Source organism: Hippopotamus amphibius, chromosome 8, assembly GCF_030028045.1.
Source record: "Hippopotamus amphibius kiboko isolate mHipAmp2 chromosome 8, mHipAmp2.hap2, whole genome shotgun sequence".
Taxonomy (NCBI): Eukaryota; Metazoa; Chordata; class Mammalia; order Artiodactyla; family Hippopotamidae; genus Hippopotamus; species Hippopotamus amphibius.
The window spans coordinates 657,301-677,750 of NC_080193.1; the positions used below are offsets into that span (position 1 = coordinate 657,301).

Consider the following 20,450-nt stretch of genomic DNA (forward strand, 5'->3'; position numbering starts at 1 on the left):
CCCTCCTCCTGCTCTCCCCCCGTGACAGCCTGGTGGAGCTCCCAGAGGTAAAACTCCGAGTGTGGGTGCCCTCCTCCCTCCCCGTGAGCGTTCCAGGTGGCTTTCTGTCTTCAGCTTGTCTCCAGTTGTCAGGGCCGTGGTTGCCCCAGTGACCTCACTGCTCTGGTGGATCTAAGAAGAGTTGTTGACGTTCCGTTTTTCGGCGTTCCTCCTGTTTTGAGAGCGAGAGTGACCGCTCCCGAGCTCTCTGCGTCTAGAATGGAAACACGTCCTGCAGGGACGCGTGTGCAGTTACGGGGCCTCGTGCAGCTCGCGGTCCTGCCGCGGGGGCGGGCGGGGGGAGCTGGGAGGTGGGCTTGTCGTGTGCACATCACTAATAAGGAAAAAAATCAGAGTGTACACTTTAAACACATGCAGTCTGTTGTATGTCAGGAACAAAGCAAAACTAGTAGCCCTGTGGACGCGCCCCGGGTGTCTGTGCGCAGGTTGAGGGAACAGAGCCTCGTGAAGGAGCTGCGGCCCCGGGACGCCCTGGACAGCAGCAGCGACAGCGACGAGAAGCTCCCCGCGGCCAAGCCCTCCTCGCTGTCCAAGCGGAAGCTGGAGCTGGAGGGGGAGATGGTGGAGAAGAAGAAGAAGGGGCGGCCTCGGAAGGACTCGCGCCTCCTGCCCGTGTCCCTGTCTGTGCAGGTGAGGCCGGCGGGCCCCTGCCGCCCCGGACCCACCTCCCCAGCTCAGCGCGCCGGCGGCCTGCGTGTGCCTCGTCAGTGCGGGGACGGCCGGCAGGACGCACGTGCCCCCAGAATGGCCGCCGAGCCATTCAGGGTTCTTGAGGCGCTCCCTGGGGTCAGCTGCCTCATCTCTGCAGGGGGCGCGGGGCGTCTCTGTAGCGTTCACCTGCCCTCACAGCGGGCAGAGATGCCCGGGTAGAAAGCCCAGCCTCCCCTCTGGTGACTCACCTTTACCCGGCACTGCCCCCCAGTGCCCGGCAGGACTCAGGGACGGCTCTCTCTTGCAGTCCCCAGCCACCCTGACTGCAGAGAAGGACGCCGTGTGTTTGTCTGTCCCCGCACCTGCGCTGAAACTGCCTATGCCAGGCCCCCAGAGAGCCTTCACCCTCCAGGTGAGCAGGCCTCCTCCTCCCTCCCTCCCTCCTGAGCCTGCACGTTCTTTCCACCCGCCAGCTCGCTCCCATCCCCTGGGGGGTGTAAACCCTGAATTGTCACAGACTTGGGGCTGCTTTCAGGTGGCTCTCCGTCACCTTCTGGGGGAAGATGTGACTGGTCAGAGCAGCCACCCAATCTTAACAAGACGGCCAGCCTCTCCTCTGGGACCCTCGCTTCCCCAGCCCCGCCCCAGGACCCTTGCTTCCCTGGCCCCCATGCCTCTCTCTGCCTTCCATCTCCTGGGTGCCCAGCTCCTTCATCACCCCTCCCAGGTTTCCCTTCTCCTGGAAGCCTCCTCGACCTCCACTCTCGGCCTCGGGCTCAGTGCCCGTGGGACCGTGTGGCAGCGGTCTGTCTCCTGACCAGCCTGCTGGCCTGTTCGCTGCCCAGCGCCCCGGTCGGGGTCATCATCAGGGCCGTGCGAGGGCCCGGGTGGAAGCTTGTAGCTCCAGCCTGGTTCACGGCACGGAGCTAGAGCACCTGGTCCTTTATGCCCGGGGGCCTCTGCCGTCAGCCCGGCACCCGTGCCAGGCCTTGCGTGCACTGTCACCTCGTGCCCTCCGTACCTCCGCACAGGGTCACGTCCTCGGGAAACCTCTGAGGACCCCACTGCCCCAGCCCAGGCTGGTCTTCAGGGCTGCCGGGGACAGGTGGGTCTGAGGGCAGGGCCACACCTGTGCAAACCACTCACTGGGCCCCACGTGGGGTAACTGCCTGCCACCATCCGGGACACAAAACACAAGGCCGAGCCCCAGTGGAGCTGGTGCTGAACTGTGTCTCCCCACGCTTTTCTGGGGACCCTCCCGTAGTGATGTCGGGCTCCAGTGAGCACACCTAGGTGCACCGCCAGGGAGCTGGAGAGCCTTCAGGCTTCCCAGACCTTTCCGGCAGGTGCCGACACGGCCTCTGTTCTTGCCAAACCCAACGGCCTTTGATGATCCTTCACTTAGGAGGCAGGAGCCCCATGTCCCCCAGCTCTGCCCCCAGCGGGCTGGGGTCCTTCCATGTCACATGCTCTTGGCCGGTGGCTTGCCTTCCCTGCGTCCTCCCTTCTGAGAGGAGGTGGTGGGGTCCAGAGGCTTCAGGGTCTTTAGCGGTGACACTGGTCCTCTGCTCCACTACACGGAGGGCGAGGTGGCCACCAGCTCCCGGCACTCGCCCTGCCGCGGGGACTGCACGTTTGGGCCTCTGCCCCCCTGCCCTGCCCTGTGACCGCCACCACCCCCAGCCTCCTGTTGGCCAGCAACTCCGTCCAGCCCTGTGTGTCCTTCTCCTGTCCGCGGCCACGTCTGAGGCAACAGCGGCTGAAAACGCTCTGTTCGCTCCCCTCCCCGCAGGTGAGCTCCGACCCCTGCATGTACATCGAGGTGGAGAACGAGGTGACGGCAGTGGGGGGCCTGAAGCTGAGCCGCCTCAAGTGCAGCCGGGAGGGGAAGGAGTGGGAGACGGTGCTCACCAGCCGGATCCTCACGGCTGCCGGCAGCTGGTAAGCGGCGCGCCTGTCCCGCCCGAGCCCCCTGCGCTGCGCCCGCGCCACCCCAGTCCCTGGGGCGCCCCTGCAGGGGCCATGCCGCCCTGTGTTCCGGCGGGGAGCGGAGTCCTGGAGGGCCGCCTGAGCCACCCGGGAGTCCTGTCCGAATCCCTGAGGTCTTGTTTCCCAGCCTGAGCTCTGCCCGTGTCTCTCTGACCTTGGCTGACTTCCTCTGGACCCAGCTTTTCATTCAAGGAAGTCAGCTTGGATTTCTGACTGTCCTCCGAGTCCCAAGGCCTGCCCTTTCCAGATCCTGCCCTTTGTGGGGAGGACCTGAACTCGGTGGTCAGTCGCCCAGTGTCTTCCTGTGGGTAGCCCCATGTGCCCCCATCTGGAAAGAGGACCTGGGGGCACACAGCCCCCGTCGGGACCCTGTGACCAGCCCTCCTGCAAGGGTCTTACAGAGCTGTCCACTTGGATGTGGCAGTTTTTATTGGGCCCTGGATGCTTCGTCACGAGGCTGCGTGTGAGACACACTGGCGGATGCCTGTAGCCCTGGCCTGAGCAGGCCTGTGGTGCTGGGCCTGGAAGGAACCGCGGTGCCGTCCCTCCCTCCTGCCCCCCCGGGGCTCCGCCTTCATCCGTGGTCCCAAGGCAGGTGGCACACCCCCGCTGGGGGCCAGGGCGTGTCAGCACAGCCTCCCCCTGTGACCCAGAGGCTGCCGGGGGGTGGGGGGGTCCAACAGAGCAGCCGGCCAGGCCCCGCCCGGCATGCAGACGGACCCCCACGCCGCAGCCCCTGAGGGTCCCCGTCCCCGGCAGCGGGCTGGCTGCGGACGGGCCCTGACTGCAGGGATGAGCAGACGGAACGCGGGGACCACGGCCTCCCTTCCCAGCGGCACCCCCGGCAGCGCCTTGTTGGGAAAGGAGCTGATGGAGCTCCGCCTCAGCCGCCCTGGCCGTGTGCTGGTGGCGCGTGCAGACCACAGGCGCCAGCTGGCGGCACAGGAGGGACGCAGGGAGGGCTCCGGTGGGCTGCTGGGGCTGGCCCCTGGTTGTGCGGGCTGCACGCCTGCCCCTGCTGCCCGGGGTCTGAGGCTGCGGCCTACGCTAGGCCTGTGGCAGGGAACCCGGGGGCCCCCACGGGGAAGGCAGAGCCTGCCCGTGCCGGACACAGCAAGGGGCCTGGTGGCCACTCAGAGAGAGACACGAGACAGCGCCCACTCGCTCGTGGTGAAGGCTCCCTTGCTCAGGGAGAAACGCATCTCTCCCACACCGTCTTGAAGGCCTTCTGAGCACCGCTGGCGCCGCCCGTGGGAGGCACACCCATCGTCCCCACACTCCCCCTGGCCGGTCTGGGCAGAGGCCTGTCGGGGCTGCTCCCCACTCGTGAGGCCTGCTTCCCGCTCACCGCCAGGGCCGCTGGTCCTCGGGCACGTGCTCGGCGGCGACGGTTCCGCGTGAGCCCAGGAACGCTTGAGCCATCTGTGGCGGAGAGGACTCCAGTAGGCCATCAGCCCTGCCACCCGGCCGGGCTCTGTCCCTGCATCTCGGGGCCACCAGAGCTCCCAGCCCCCCTGATGCCTGCCCCCTGCTCCCCCAGTGACGTGGTGTGTGTTGCCTGTGAAAAGCGGATGCTGTCCGTGTTCTCCACCTGTGGTCGCCGCCTCCTGCCTCCCATCCTGCTGCCATCCCCGATCTCCACCCTGCACTGCACCGGCTCCTACGTCATGGCCCTCACCGCCGCGGCCACGCTGTCCGTCTGGTGAGAGGCAGGGTGGGAGTGGCTCTGTGGGTCCCCCTCGCCGCAGAGAGGGTAGCCCCTGGGCACACAGGCCCTGGGGCCCGGCCGGAGGGTGAGTGGTCCCTGTCTCCCCCAGGGATGTGCACAGGCAGCTGGTGGTGGTGAAGGAGGAGTCTCTACACTCCATCTTGGCAGGTGAGCTGGGCGGGGGCCGCCCCGTCCCTGGGGCGGGGATGGGGGCAGGCAGCCCAAGTCCACGTCTGGCACGAAGGGCCCCTGCTCCGCCGAAACGGAGGGCAGGCTCGGGGGCCCGTCCGCGTGGCTGGGAGCATGCCGGAACCCCTCCTCGGTGTCTCCCTAGGAAGCGACATGACAGTGTCACAGATCTTGCTGACACAGCACGGAATCCCCGTGATGAACCTGTCGGACGGAAAGGCCTACTGCTTCAACCCGTCGCTGTCTGCCTGGTAAGCACGCCGCCCCGGCCCTGTCCCGGGAGGGCCTGTCTGGGCCGGAGCCCAGCGCCGTCAGCGAAGGCCCCGCCTGGCCTGCTTGTCCTGGCACTTGGGCCGGAGCGGAGGCCGTGGTGTAGCCCCCGGCCCTGCCGGCCTAGCCGCTCACCCTCAGGCCCGTGCCCAGGGCCACGGTCGTTCCCCTGCACTGTCCTGGGGGGTCACTCGTGCGGACATACGTCGTCCTTCTGCCTGTCAGTGGGTGGGTCCAACCTGGCCCCGCAGCCGCGGTTAGCACGGGTGACACGGCTGCACGACAGCCCCACCGGCCCTGCTGTTTCTGTAGCTTCGTCGGCACCAGAGGGCACCTCCGACGATCTTGGTGGGTTGGTAGGGCTGCACGGTCGCTCACCACGTGTGAGGTGAGGTCTGTACCTTTGCTCTGCCCCTTAGGGTCCGTTTCTATATTTGTAAAAAATTTTTTTTTCTCCCCCCACTGCGTGGCTTGCGGGATCTTAGTTCCCCAACCAGGGATCAAACCCAGGCCTCTGCGCTAGAAGCCTGGAATCCTAACCACTGGACCGCCGTGGAGGTCCCTGTGACACCTCTTTGTACGTCAGAGATCTTAACCTGGGGCTCGGAAGGGTGCACCTCATGTACCAGCCGCTCACGCGTTTCCTCCTGTGCACGTTGCTCCTTCAGGCCCAGTGTGCCGCCCTCCAGCGCGTCTCTGTTAAGCGTTGCCGGACACAAGTGTATTCTCAGACTGAGATCTCTTTCTTGAGTTTAAAAAAAAACAGCCCCCGAAATCCCCACTCTCTGCTCTTCCAAGTTGTAGAATATTGTGTCTTGTGTGTGATTAGTATAAGAGAACGTGGACTCTGTAGGCACCAGGCTATTTTTAAACTGTGTGAAGGGTCCAGAGAAGGTGAAGCGCTGACGCCTGGGATGCCATGTGAGCTCGGGGGACTGGGCTCCGGGGCTCCCTGCCCCCAGGACCCGGGACCCAGGGCCAGGGTATCAGCGTCCGGTGGCCCCACGTGGGCACACGGGGACCTCGGCCCCGTCGGTGCCCCTCGCCGCCGCCTCTGCTGGGTCTCCCGGTTTCCCTGAGTTCCACTCCTGGCTTTGCCTCCACAGGAACCTGGTTTCTGACAAGCAGGACTCGCTGGCCCAGTGCGCGGACTTCAGGAGCAGCCTGCCGCCCCAGGATGCCATGCTGTGCGCGGGGCCGCTCGCCATAGTCCAGGGCCGCGCCGCCACGTAGGTGCCCCGGGGCGGGGGCGGGGCGCGGCTGTGCAGACGCGGTCCCTGTCCCTCCCAGGGCCGCCCTCTGGCTGCCCGTCCGCCGAGCCCAGCAGCGTTCATGGGTGGGCTGGGGGCCGCGGCACAGGGTCACAGCTCTGTCACGTCAGGTCTCGGGCGGCCGTCTGAGGGGCTGAGCCTCAGGGGTCCCCATGTTGGGCTGTACTTGGGGTGAGGGCCTGGGCTGCTGGCCTGTCCCTCGGGCTAGATGGGAGGTGCAAAGCGGCGGGACCTGGGGACGGCTGGGCTGCCGTGGAGGCTGACCCCTGCCCCGCTGCTGGCTTCCCGCTGGAGCCTCGTGACCTGTGTGCTCTGCTGCCCCAGCAGCTCGGGGAGGCAGGCGGCCCGGCTCTTCTCCGTGCCTCACGTGGTGCAGCAGGAGACCACCCTGGCCTACCTGGAGAGCCAGGTCGCCGCGGCCCTCACCCTGCGCTCCAGCCACGAGTACCGCCACTGGCTCCTCCTCTACGCGAGGTACCTTGTGAACGAAGGTGAGCTTTCTGGCGGCCCCTCTGTCCTCCCGGGCCCCGCTCAGTCCCCATCCCAACCAGATCTTCCCGAGGGCCCGCAAGTCGGGGCCCAGCCGCGGCGGCTGGGGCTCTGTCCTCTTTCCTCCTGGCCTCCCGTGGTCGCCCCCAGGGGCCCTGGCCTCCAGCTCCCCTGTGCGAGGTGGGCAGCTCCGCAGGCATCCAGCCCCACCGCAGGCTGGACAGACGGCCCCTGAGGCCACGAGGATTGGTGGCAGGAGGGCATGAGGGCAGAGAACGCATGGAAAGCGTGCTCCGAAGGCGCGGATGCGGTCTCCGCTTTCCCCCCACCCCTGCTGCCCCCACGGAGGCTCGGTGGGCCTGCACTTGTCTCCCGCCTCCGCGCGTCTCCTGCCTGGAAGGGCCGGCCTGCTGTGCAGCACCTGCCGCAACCCTTCAGCGCCGCTTTGCCCACCAGGGCTCTGACTCCCAGGTCCCCGTCCCAGTACCCCCCCGCCCACCCCCGTGGGTCAGCAGACAGCAGGGTGTGGGAGAACGTGACCTCCTTCAGCCTCTCGTCTCCCTGCAAGGCAGGTGTGGGCTCTGGCCTCACCAGCTCTCTCCACTTGAGCTTGGCCTCCAGTGCTGTGGCCTGGGGACGGCCCTCCCCAGCCCTCCGTGTGTCACCATGCAGCCCGGGCCTGGTCACGGAGCAGGTGCCCCCACGGCCTCTCCTGCCTTTCTTGCTTTGCTCTCCACTTTTCCCATTTTGTTCATGATTTAGAGAAAACAAATTAAGCATAGAAAAGACAGAGAAAAACATGCCCAACCCCACAGGTGTAGCTCCCAGAGCTCGCGTGTCACGTGGCCGGGCCCTCCCCCGCAGACCCCGGGGCTGAGTTCAGTGTGGACTCCTCCCACTCGGACGTACTGAACACTCGGTCTGCCTCTGCCAGGCACTCGGGTCACGTGTGGCCTCACCAACACCCCCACCCCCTCACCCTGCCCCCGTCCCCCCAGAAAGCCCACCTCCGGCTCCTCTCTGGTTTGCTCCGTCTTGAGTGTTCGTTCACTGGGGCTGCCCCTTGGGGAGGGGGTCACCTCCACCGCCAGGGTCATCAGGTTCCACTCTCTTCACCGGCCTCAGCTGCCCCGATGCTGCCTCCAGCATGGCTGGCGCTGCCCCGGCTCGGCCGTAGCCCCCCCTGCTCCCCCGGCCTCCTCTGCCCAAACTCCTTCCCGCGCCCCCTCTTCTCCTGAAGGCCCCCTCCCGACCCTGCGTATCTGCGCTCGTCTCTTCTCTCCAACAGGCCCCTCGGCCCACTCCCCTCCTTCCACAGCCCCCACGCTTCCCACTCCCTTGGGGCATCCGTCCCAGAGCTGCCACATCGCCTCGTCCCTGGCCCAGCACACAGTTGCCCGGGGTGGGGCGTCCGTCAGAGCCTGTTGCTGTGGCCTCCAAGCCCTAGGCCTTCAGCCCCCAGGAGGCAACAGAGTGAGCGCTTGTTCTTTCCACTTTGACGTACACAACATCTTAGCATGTTCTTGAGTTTTTAATTTCTTTCTGTAATGTGTTCCTGTTTCTGTCTTGTTTTTGTTTGTTTTCTGTAATTAGGGTTTGAATACCGACTCCGAGAAATATGCAAGGACTTACTGGGGCCGGTTCACTCCTCCACTGGAAGCCAGTGGGAGTCAACAGTCGTGGTAGGTGCTGCCTTCCTCCTCACTGCAAGAATTCTCTTGAAAAGAAAGCCAGAGTGCCCTGAAATTCTCCCGTTACGCTCCTCCAGCGCACTGCCGTGGGGCTGGGCATCAGAGAGCGGGGAGAGGCCCGCCCGCCCGCCCTGGCAGGAGCCCTTGGCATCAGGGGCCCGGGGAGTGTCCGCTCAGCCGCGCCTGTGCTGGGAAAGCCGCCTGCCAGGGGCTGCGGATGTGTTAGCGGGGAGGCTCAGAGTCCGGTGGGGAGGCAGACACGCGTGCGTAAGCGGCTCAGTCAACAGAGCGGTGACGGGTGTGCCTGGGAGGGAGCGGCCGGGTGCCTCTAGAGAGGACGTGCAGGATGAAACCCCAGGGCAGGAGTGAGCCCGCTGTGTGGAGACTGGGGACAAAATGGGGAATGGAGTGCCCAGGGCTTGGCCACCGGAGGCCTCTGTGGCCGGAACGCAGTCAGCGGGGAGAGGCTGTGACGTGCTCCAGAGAGGGCGGCAGGTGGACCTCAGGACCTCGTGAAGAGCTGGGGTCTCGTCTGGGGCCGTGGGAGCCCACGGAGCAGTGGGCGCGCGCTGAGGTAGCAGAGCAGCCCCGGCAGTAGCTGAAGACGACTTGGACCCATGTGGCAGCCACGGGGAAGGGAGGGGAAGCAGATCCAAGACGTATTTCGGAGGCAGAACCTAGAATCCTGGGCGGGCAGGTGGAGCAGGTGGGGCAGGTGCAGGAAAGAGTAAGGAACATGACAGAGCTGCAGGGGTGAGACTGGCTCGCACGAGCGGCCCTGGTGCTCGAGGGACTTGGCACGGGAGCAGGTGGCCAGGGGCCGGGGGTGCAGGGGCGCTCCACTGCTCCCCTCGGCTGTCGCGCAGCCGCCGCTGGAGCCCCGCTCTGGCCAGGCGAAGTCTAGCCCCTCAACTGGAGACGAGCAGGGCTCGGGGCCCCCTTCATGGGGACAGAGGCTGGCTGGAGGCAAACGAGCAAGTACGTGTGACGTGCTGGCGGGGCGGGCGGGGGTGCAGAGTGCCGCCGGGGCACTGTTTCACATCCAGCGGTGGAGGAAGTCCCGAGCGATGGGCAGAGGTCAGAGGAGGCAAGGGAGGAAGCCCTGCGGAGATCTGGGGGAGGGACACCCAGGCAGAGGGAGCAGCAGGGACGAGGGCCCTGAGGAGTGAGGGCTCGGGTGCGCGAGGAGCCGCTGAGCAGAGGCGGTGGCGCGGCCGGTGGGAGGGGGCTCTGGAGGCTGCGCTGTGCACTTGGTTGGCCTCCTGTCTCCTTGTTCCATTTTTATTTTGTTGCTGTAGATGCTCATTTGGTCAGTTACTAGAATCCTAAGTTCAAAGTCATTTCCCTTCAGGGCTTTGAAGGGATTGTGCCACAGACTTTTAGCATGTGCGCTGTTGCTAAAAACTGCCACGTATCTGATTTCCGTTGCGTTGTGAGTTCCTTTGGGGACTCTGCCTCGGTGTCTCACGTCTCACGAGCCCACGGTCTGTGTCTCTCATTCCTTCTGCGGACTCTACTTGGCTGTCTTCTTTGTATCTTCTCTTTCATCTTCCCCATCATCAGAGAGGTGTCACATCCTCCCTTTTTAAAATCTGCTCCATCATTTTTGTAGTTCTAATTCTCCCCCAGATTTTTGTTTTAGTCTTTGTATCTGCTTGAGCACAGTAAGCTTAGTTACTCTATTTTAAAGTCTGACAGGCCTAGTATCAGGAGCCCTTGTGGGTCCATTTCTATTGTCTGTAAATGTTTCTACGGGTTTGCGTTCACGTTATCTTATCTCCTTAAGTGCCTGGTTATTTTCAGCGGTCTGCTGGATAGGGTGTTTGAAAGATGACTTGTAGGAATGGCTAGAGCCTCAGGTGATGTTGCCTTTTGCACAGAGCATTTTATTTGCTGTGGTGCAAGCTCTTTAGGCACCAGCTCTTCAGGGTCTCAACCCGGTCAGGGTGGAGGTTTTCCCAGCTGCCTGGGGCCTGTTCAGAGCCGGGCACTGGCCGGTGCAAGGGGCTGCTTTCCTTCCAGTTTACCCTTATTTTAGGGTCATCCCTAGGGGATACCCACACAAAGAAGGGGCGGTGGTTTACCCTGGAGCCCCACTTTTCATGGGCCTTAGGCCCCTGCTTTGGGCCCCTGCGTTCTCAACTCTGACCGAAGCCCACTCAGCCTCTTCCTCATCCGTACACGTTCCCAAGGCCAAGGTGTCCCTCTAGATTCCTGCCTTCCCCCACCCTGGCTCAGTCCTGCCCCCTTCTGCTTGTCCAGCTTTGTCCCCTGTCCTCAACAGGAAGGGTGTTCTGAATTACCTGCAGTAGTCAGGCTCTTTCCCAGCATACCTCACCTCCAGGGCAGCCTAACAGGCTCTCTGCTTGTGGGGGGGTGGGGGGCATGTGCCCCACAAAGCCCTCCCACAGTTGGGTTGTGGAGCTTCACTCTGGGCCCAGCTGCCACTCGGGGGCCTGAGCCCAAGACGTTAGGCAGAGCTCTGCATAGAGGTTCTCTGTCTCAGCCTGAAGGTGGGCACTCCAGGCCAAGGTGGGGCAGGGGGCACAGGCCGCCAGTTAATGGCCATGCACCCTCCTCTCCCCCTCACTCCTGCTGTTCTTGCCGACCCCAAGTTTTGCCCAGGAGAGCCTGTGGCTCCCTTCCCAGGGGCACTTTCAGTGCAGTGCTGGCTGCTTCCTACCTCTGTAAACTGCCTTGGTCTGCTGGGTCCCCAGGATCCATGACAGATGCTTTCGGCGGCAGGTAAGTGGTGCCCTGTCTAGTGGTGGCTGAAGTAGTTCATTCTGTCCTCCAAAACAAGTCCTTTGGAGTTAAGTGGAGGTCTGTGTCTCTGTGATTCTCTTGGCCTCTCCCTCATGTCATAAGATGGCTTTCATGCCCACCTGAAGGAAGAACAGAAGAAAGCCAGCCCACAAGCAGCCAGCAGACCTCTCGGGCACCCCCATGGCAAGGGAGGCGGGAATGCAGGCCGCGAAGGGTGTGGCGGGGAAGTGTTGGAGCAGGTGTGGGCAGAGCCAGCTCCCGCTGCCTGACACGTCCCCTCCTGGCCTCAGCGCTCTTCTGAACTTAACGCCTTTTTTGTTTTTTAGTCTTTCTACTGTCTCTTCATGTGGATGTCGGGGGTAGAGGGGGTGGGGTGGGTAGAAGCCTCTGCCTTCCTGCGGAGTTTCTTTGTGAACTCTCATGGTGGGCATGGGCTGTCCAAATGGAACTGGCCCTCAGAGTGGCCAGGAGATGGAGCTGCAGTTGGACGGTGCTGCCCGCAAGCCGCAGTGACTCTGTGTTTAGAGCCAATTGTATTTCCTGTTGAAATAGCATTGGTGTCATTTGTTTTTCTTATTGGTTTGTAGGAGTTCCTTATATATTGGGGAAATTTGTGGTATGAGCTGCCAGTGCACCTCAGGGGACCCCAAAAATCCAGGTTTCTTTCCCTCAAAGGGCCTGGCTGAATGTGTGCAGGAGGAAGACAGTGAGCAGAGGGCCGGGCACTAAGCAGCCGTCCTGCAGGTGCCTGAGCTCTGCGCTGCTGGCCTCTGAAACCCCAGCCGGGCCCTGCTCTTAGGAAGCCCCTGTCCACCAGCGTGTTCACTGTAGGACCCGTGACACTGCCCGGGGAAGTGGGGATGAGCCTGAGGCAGTGGGCAGCGCCCTCCATTTCTAAGAGCCCAGGCTGGGAGGTGGCCAGCCACACCAGCCTTCCAGCCAGAGGACTCATCCTCTGTCTGGTAGTTTGCCCCTGGTGCCACAGGCAGGCAGAAGGTTTTGCTTTGCTTATAGCAGTTTATATTTTATTCCCTTTCATTTTTTTTAAATAGCGTTTTTCAGGGATTTTTATTTTAAATTTATTTTGAATGATAATATATTCACATACTTCAAAAATTAAAAGTTACAGTAGTTTGAAATGTTTTGAAGTCAGGAAGTATGAGACTGCCACCTTTCATCATCTTTTTCAAGATTCATATGGCTATTCAGGGTCCCTTGAGATTCCATAAGAATTGTAGGATGAATTTTTCTGTTTCTGTGAAAAATGCCATTAGCGTATTGATAGGGAGTGCGTTAAATCTATAGATTGCTTTTGGTATCATTGACATCTTAACCATATTGTCTTCTAATCCATGAGCATGGGATGGCTTTCCATTTATTTATATCTTCTTTAATTTCTCACAGCAACATTTTGTAGTTTTCAGTATACTATTTCTAAGGACTCATATTTTGTTCATTTGGAGGTTATTGCAAATGGAATTGTTTTCTTAATTTCTTTTTCAGATTGTTGGTTGTTAGTATATAAAAATGCAACTGATTTTTGTGTGTTGATTTCATGTTCTGCAAAATTGCTGAATTCACTTATTAGTTCTAACTTTTTTGTGGAATTTTTAGAGTTTTCTACATATAAGATTATGTCATCTGCAAACAAATGTTTACTTTTTCCTTTCAAATTTGGGTGTCTCTTATTTCTTTTTCTTGCCTTATTGCTTTGGCTAGGACTTCTTAGTATTACGTTGAATAGAAGTGAAAGTGGGGCATCTTTGCCTTGTTCCTGACCTTAGAGCAAAAACTTTCAGTCCTAACATTCAGTATGATGCTAGCTGTAGGCTTTTCATATATAGCCTTAATTTTATTGAGATAGTTTCTTTCTGTTACCAGTTTGTTGGTTGTTTTAGTAGTGAAGGGTGTTGAATTTTGTCAAATGCTTTTTCTGCATCAATTGAGATGATCTTCTGGGATTTCTTTTCTTCATTCTGTTAGTGTGGTGTATTACATTGATTGATGTTAGTTTCTTGGACCACCCTTGCATTCCAGGAGTAAGCCACACTTAGTCATAGTATATAATCCTTTCCATTTGCTGTTAAATACTTTTCGCTAGTATTTTGTTCAGGACTCATCAGTGTTCACAAGGGACATTGGTCTGTTTTTTTTTTCCCTATAGTCTTTGTCTGACTTTCATATCAGGATAATGCTGCTCTCAGAATGAATCTGAACATGTTCTCTTCTCTTCAGTCTTTTGAAAAAGTATGTGGAGGCATGTTGTTAATTCTTCTTTAAATGTTTGGTAAAATTCACCTGTGAAGCCATCTGGTCAGTCATGGGCTTCTCTTTGTTGGGAGGTTTTGATTACTGATTCAGTCTCCTTACTACTTACAGGTCTGTTCACATTTGCTGTTTCTTCATGATTCAGTCTTGGTAGGCTGTGTATTTCGAGGAAGTTGTCCATTTTATCTAGGTCATCCAGTGTGTTGATGTACAGTTGTTCATAGTATTCTCTTATTTATACTGCTTTTTATTTTTGTGGCATTAGTTGTAATGTCTCTGTTTCATTTCTGATTTTCATTATCTGAGTCTTCTTTTCTTAGTCCATGTAGCTAAATGCTTGTCAATTTTGATGATGTTTTCAAGGAAATCATTTTTGGTTTTATTTTCTCTATTTTTCTACATTTTACTTATTTTCTAACATTAAAGATTTTGTTGCTTCTGCTTGCTTTGAGTTTAGTTTGCTTTTCTTTTTCTAGTTTCGTTAAATGGAATGTTGTGTTATTGACTTGATTTGTGAATCTTTATTTATAGATTCTCATAGCTATAAATTTCTCTAGCCAGTGCTTTTGCTGCATCCTGGTATGTTGTTTTTTTGTTTTCATTTGTCTCCAGATATTTTTAAATTTCCCTTGTAATTTCTTCCTTGAATCACTGATTATTTAACAGTCATTAATTCCCACGTATTTGTGGGTGTTCCAGCTTTTCTTCTGCGGCTGATTTCTAGTTTCACCCATTGTGATTGGAAAAAGTACTTGTTTGATTTGGTCTTTTTAAGCTCATGGAGGCTTGTTTTGTGGCCTGATGCATGGTCTATCCTGGTGAATGTTCCATGTGCACTTGAGAAAAATGTGTCTTCTGCTTTTGTTGGCTGGAGTGACCTGTGTGTGTCCTTTAGGTCCAGCTGGCCTATACTGCTTCTCAGGTCCTCTGTTTCTTGTTGATCTTCTGTCTGGTTGTTCTGTCCATTACTGAAAATGGGATATTGGAGTCTCCTGCAAATTGTAGGACTGTCTTATTTCTCCTTTCAATTCAGATGATGATTGCACCATGTATTTAGGAACTCTGATGTTTGATGCCTGTATGTTTATAACTGTTATACCTTCTTGGTGAATTGACCCTTTTGCCATTATACAGTGTCCTTTTTCTTCTTGTAATAGTTCTTAAGATAAAGTCTACTTTGTGTATTATTAGTATGGCCATCTCTTCTCTATTTTGCTTGTTATTTACATGAGGTAGCTTTTTGATTCTTTCCCTTTCAACCTATGTGTGTCCTTTAGATCTGAATGAGTTCCGCATAAGCAGCATATAGTTGGGTCCTGCTCTTTTATCCATGTTTTGATTGAGGAGTTTAATTCATTTACAGCATATGCTGTATTCCACTTATGCATATACAAGACCGCTTTTAAATGTCTTAATTTCCCTAAAAGTTTCACTTCTGCTTCTTTCCACAACCTTAGACGTTCTGTTGTAGTCTACCCATATCCCTTGACCCCAGGCTCCCAGGGTCTGCAGTTGCCCTGCAGCTCTTACATGCCACAGTGCTCACCACTGCCTTTTGCAGCCTCTGTCCTGATATCTATACTATGCTACTGTTCCCATCAGTACTCTCCATTCATTTAGGGTTTCTTTAATGCCTTGAAGTAAAGTATTATAATTTTCAGCACGTAGGCCATGCACATCTTTTTTTTAGAATTATTATTAGATATTTTATAATTGTGGTTATTCTAAATGATAAATTGCTTTATTTATGTTTTCTGATTATTCATTGCTGCTGTATATAAGTGCATTTGACTTTGGCATATTAATTACCAGTCATCTTTTTACACATTTCTATTATTTTTATTAATTTGTCCATCATTAGTTTTGCATTTTCTGTGTGGATTAAACAATGAAGTCATCTCAAATAAATCTTTTTATTTCCTATTTTCCAGTTCTCATGCTCTTTTTTCATAATGTTTATAAGTTTTCTAATATTAAATTCTCGATTTCCAGGATAAACTCAACTTGGTCATAGTTAACTTTTTTTTTTTTTTGGCTGTGCAGCCAAAAAAAAAACAAAAAAACAAAAACCCACTTTATCATGAATCTTGGTATGCCTTTTTTTGTAGGTAATATGTCTTGTTCTATAGAAATTTTCAGAGTTTTTCTGTGCTTTATATCTGAAAATTCTGTGTATTTCATTCTAATGTGTCTGGTTGTCAGTTTTCCCATGTATTACTTAATCAGCACTCAGTGGAGCAGTTCAGCATAAGGCCATCTGTTTTCCATTAATTACGTGAAGTATACCCATATCATTTTTTAAAATACATCCTTCTCTTTTCCTTCTCCCTCTTCTGCGGGACCCATCATGTGGCTCTTGGGCCCATCTGCTGCCCCTGTCTGCCTTTGTAGGCACCTGTACAGCCTCCCCTCTGCCAGCCTCCCCGCTAGAGTGCGGGCTGCTCCTCCATCTGACCTCGTTCCAGCTTGCTCTTCAGCAGTGTCCCGTCTCCTGCTAATCCCGTCTCCTTCGACCACTGTGCTGCTCAGACTTGGTATCTACACTTGGTTCTTTTCTCTAATTCACCATCTTGTTACCACACTTGCTTCAACATCTTGGCCCTTCTCTGCCAGTGGTCAGTGCTGTCAGTTGGTAGTTTTCCCTTTGCAGCAGCCGTGCTCCGCAAGGGTCTGTGTGGTGGAGACCCCACCTGGCAGTGCATGTTGTAGCAGGGCCCAGGCCAACATGGTGCCAGTGCTCCCAAGGTGGAGGAGACATAGGCATGTGCTGAGGGCAGAGACTCCAGGACTAAAACCAAGGCCAGTCATGTCGCCCAGGTACCTCCTCACCTCTGGCCTTGACCTCAAGCCCCTGGAGTGCATCCACACAAGGGAGCAGCCCCTCCTAGATGGCCGTCCACCTGGCCCTCTGCCCTGGTAGCCTACTTCCATCCTGCTCTGGAAGGCCAAGCGACTCTGGCCACTAAACAGTGCAGTCTGGGGCCAGCGGTGACCCGTGCCAGCAGATTTAGGGGACACAGAAGAGCAGAGCTACCTGGTACCCACCCTTGAACTGTGTCCCTCCCTGTACCCTGCCACTCCAGGCCTCCCAGCATACAGAGAAATTGTTCTCATCCAACCATGGTTTCTCTAGGGTTGCCCAGGGGGCAGATGGGCACAAGGGTCTTTGTCTGGGTCTCCTCACTGTCACTCTCACTCAGCTGTCACCGCTGTATCCGCAGGGTCTGCGGAAGAGGGACCTGCTGAAGGAGCTGCTGCCAGTCATCGGGCAGAACCTCCGCTTCCAGCGCCTCTTCACCGAGTGCCAGGAACAGCTTGACATCCTGAGGGACAAGTAGCCTGTCCGGGTGCCCCAGCCGCAGCAAGGGCAGGGCCACACTCTCGCCACTGACCGCGCGCAGGACCATCCTTACCTCGCTGGGCTACAGGACGAGAAGACACTGGCAGGAGGTGGGCTGTCCTGCACCAGCACCAGCCCAGCCCCCTGGGTAGACTTCCCCTGTGTCCTGGGCCTGTTGCTCCCTCAGAGGGGGCAGCTCCGACCGCAGTTCGTCCCTCCCTCCAGGCTGGGGCTCTGCCCTGCTGCCCTGGGGCCAGTGAGGCAGTCCCAGGCCTGTCGCCTCCAGCATGGTCCCCAGGTGGACACTAGCCCTGTCACTGTAGGCGCCGTGCTGCTTCAGCTATGACGAATGAGCCATTTGTGAGAGAGAGAAGCTGAGACATTAGCGTATTATGCAGTCAGTAGACTGACCTGAGACCTATGTAAAAGGAAAGCCTATTCCAACACACGGACTATTTTTGTACTAGAATTTGCTAACTTGTAATATGGAATTTTCCTTTTGGCCAATAATCAGGATTTCCCTATAAGTCACTTGGACATTGGTCACTTGTAGGAAATTTAAACTCTAATTATGACAGCTACATTGAAAGATAATTGTACTGAAATTAACTTGTCTATCTTCATTTGGTTTTCATTTTTAAATGTTTGTAAAAAGAGACTTTTTGGGGGGATGGGGCAGAGGGTGGGCGATTTCTTTTGTAAGTGTAAAATAAATGAACACGCATTGGATACCAAATGGTCCTGACGTCCCCCGCCTTTTCCTTCTGACGTCCCCCTCCCTCCCCCGCACTGTGGACCCCTCTCCTGAACGGGCAATGACGAAGTGTTGGAGCCAGGAGGGGTCTTACGTGTCATCCGGTCCCTGGCCCCTTCATGCAGGAAGTCATTGCACAGCGTGGAGTCACTTTCCTGGTCGTGCAGCATCTCCAGCTGCACTGGGCTAGCAGGCTGGCCACCATGCACACGTCTTCTCCCGAGCCCGGCGGAGAGGTCCTTGGTTCTGTCTGTGCTGTGCTCTGGGTGTCTGATCTTGCCAGGCACCGAGGAAATCACGTGAGGAAATCCATAGATGCAGACTCACGTTTGCTGAGGAGTTACCTGGAAGCTGGGATTTTCTTAGAAAGTGGTTCTGATGCCGACCCACAGGAGAAGAGATGGCATCACAGAGGCTTCAAGCCTGGTGAGGGCTAAGTACCTTCCCCCCAGGTCCTGGACCGCGTTGGCACCTCCCTGCCAGGCAGCCATCCACCGCCTGTGTCACTCAGAAGTCACGTAGCTGGATGAAACCCAGGCACACGTGCGTGCCCGACAGAGCCAGCACACACAGGGCACCTGGGCATGGACACCCCGAAAGCCAGGCTCCAGGTGTGAGCTTTTCTCTGAGAAGTGAGGAGCTGGAGATGCTGTGTCAGCGTTGAGAACTGGAACCACAGGGTGCACGTGGCCTTGGAACTGACACACCTGCCTGGGATCCACACCAGAAAAAACACGGGCCTCACCTTTCAGCTGCCGAAGGGAGATGAGATTAAGAAAACGTGCGTGGTCGTGAGGACCAACTGGGATCCCAGAGGCAGTCATGGCACTCGGCACGCATTCCCTTGAGGAGAACGTTGACAGTCAGTGTCTGTATACATTACTGTCTGGACAGGAGAGGAGACAAGAAGCAGAAAGACTGGTTGGAAACGTCTGCTTCCAGCCAAGATGGATTGACAGGGACCAGATTGACACTTCTGCCTGAAACAACCAAAGGAACCTGTCAAAATACATGAAACAATGGTCTCAAGACACTGGATATCAGAAAACAAGGGACAGTGGTCCCTGCGAGATGGAAAACAAACAAGATGAGCCCTGTGACTGTCCCAGCTTACTACCTAGAGAGAGTTTCCAGGCTGCAGCAAAGGAAGGGGAAGCCGAGGGAGAGCCCAGCAGGATACTCAAGCTGAAGACATGAAGCCGAGGGCCCAGGAAGGCCAGGGCAGCTTTGAGGACAGAATCCGGAGAGGAGGACGCTCCTTGGCGGGAGGGCCCTTGCCTGCTTGGCTGCATGCTGCCTGGTGCGTGTGCAGCAAGGAAATGGCCCAGGTTGGCAGAAGCCATCTGAAAGGGTCAGGGTAAAATTAGTCCAGTTGTCACCTGGGGCTGGGAATAGTGCCCATTCCTACCAGCTGGACTAGAAAAACATGTAACTCACAGGCTTGGGGTAGCAGAGCACTCCGGAAGTCTTGCCTCCATTTTGGAGACTACTCAGAGCACTGTCCCAGGTCCGTCCCACAGAAAACAGACCAAGACCCAAAGGGATCCAGCTGTTTCCAAGCAATTAATTCCATTGCAAAGCTCAAGAGGATTTATAAGAACACAGAGCGCCCGGCATCCCACAAGATGAAGTTCCACACACACGTCACCGGGCATACAAAGAATCAGGAACACGAGGCAGAACGAGGGGACTAAGCAGTCTTACTGAGCAGGCAGGACCGGCCCAGAAGTTACACAGATGTTAGCGTTGGCAGAGAAGGATGTCAAAACGGTCACTATAACACGATTCCTCACATTCAGAACGTTAAGTGGAGACATAGAAGACCCTAACAAGGAAGTCACTATCAGACTTCTAGAGGTGAAAAGCTGTAACACGGAGGTGAAAAATGCATGGAATAGGATTAATGACAGACCGGACATTGCAGAAGAAAAAATTAGTGAACTTGAAGGCAGAGCAATAAAAATGCTCCAAAACAGAGAACATCCAAAGGAGGAAAGAAAAGAGCATCAGTTAGCCATGGGACAATATCAAATAGCCTAACGCACAAGTAATTGACATCCTCAACGAAACGGAGAGAGAAGGAGGTGACGGGGAGAAATATTTGAATAAAAAATGGCTGAAAGTTTGCCCCACCCCTTCCCGCTGTCCCTTGTGCCCTTGCAGGCGACCTCTGTGCCACTGCACCCTCATCCCTACCCCTGCTGTCATGCCTGCTCACCTCCCTACCCCTGTCCACAGACGCGCCACACCTTCCCACGACCTCTGCCTGCCGGCCTTGTTTGCAAGCAGAGCGCTGGGGCAGGGGGCTGTATCTTCCTGGGCTGGAGCTCACTGCCTCTCCAGGTTCTGGCCTGATCACCTTAGGCACCTCCCAGCTTCGGCCTCCAGATCACATGTGAGAAGAGTCAGAGCCCTTTACACATTAGGTTGGTGCTGTGGGAGGTTGCATATACCTGCAGCAGCTACAGTGAGGAGAAAAGGCAAAACCCGTTGTCTCTTTCCATATTAAATCTATTATTCCTGTTCTCCCACATACATGGCAAGTATTTTCTCAGTTGTGCTTCATGTTTAAATTTTATTAGTGTGTTAATTTAAGCTTCTAATTTTTGTGAAACCTAATTTTTGTTTTTTTTAATAAAAATTTTTTAAAATATTCATTCAAGTATTTGGCTGCACTGGGTCTTAGTTACGGCATGTGTGCTTAGTTGCAGCATACAGAATCTTCGTTGCCACGTGCAGGATCCTTAGTTACGGAGCATGGGCTCTTAGTTGCGGCGTGCAGGCTCTAGTTCACTGACCAGGGATCAAACCGGGGCCCCCTGCATTGGGAGTGTGGAGTCTTAACCACTGGACCACCAGGGAAGTCCCTAATTTCTGTTCTTTTGTAACTTATTTTAACCTTAGGACACTTCACTAGATACATGAATGGCAATTAAAATAAGCACAAAAAAGATGTTCAGTGTCATCAGTCATTTGGAAAATGCAAATTACAACCACAATGATA

General features: G+C 55.9%; 1 protein-coding gene across 8 annotated transcripts in view; it reads left to right on the forward strand.

The window, feature by feature from the left end:
• The window catches only part of LOC130858633 (protein HIRA), a 68,006-nt gene extending 47,997 nt beyond the window's left edge, over positions 1-20,009 (forward strand). For 3 of the 8 annotated variants that reach the window (XM_057745445.1, XM_057745446.1, XM_057745444.1), the window contains 11 exons: positions 486-690; positions 1,019-1,123; positions 2,504-2,652; positions 4,241-4,402; positions 4,518-4,576; positions 4,743-4,848; positions 5,974-6,096; positions 6,463-6,629; positions 7,916-8,100; positions 8,221-8,309; positions 16,574-20,009. In XM_057745445.1, the coding sequence (XP_057601428.1) occupies positions 486-690; positions 1,019-1,123; positions 2,504-2,652; positions 4,241-4,402; positions 4,518-4,576; positions 4,743-4,848; positions 5,974-6,096; positions 6,463-6,629; positions 7,916-8,100; positions 8,221-8,309; positions 16,574-16,598 (1,375 nt within the window). In that variant the 3' untranslated portion in view covers positions 16,599-20,009. Of the gene's footprint in view, positions 1-485; positions 691-1,018; positions 1,124-2,503; positions 2,653-4,240; positions 4,403-4,517; positions 4,577-4,742; positions 4,849-5,973; positions 6,097-6,462; positions 6,630-7,915; positions 8,101-8,220; positions 8,310-16,573 lie in introns of those variants that run through there. The other 5 variants (XM_057745440.1, XM_057745441.1, XM_057745442.1 and 2 more) reach the window with 5 other exon arrangements.
• The last annotated feature ends 441 nt before the right edge of the window (positions 20,010-20,450 follow it).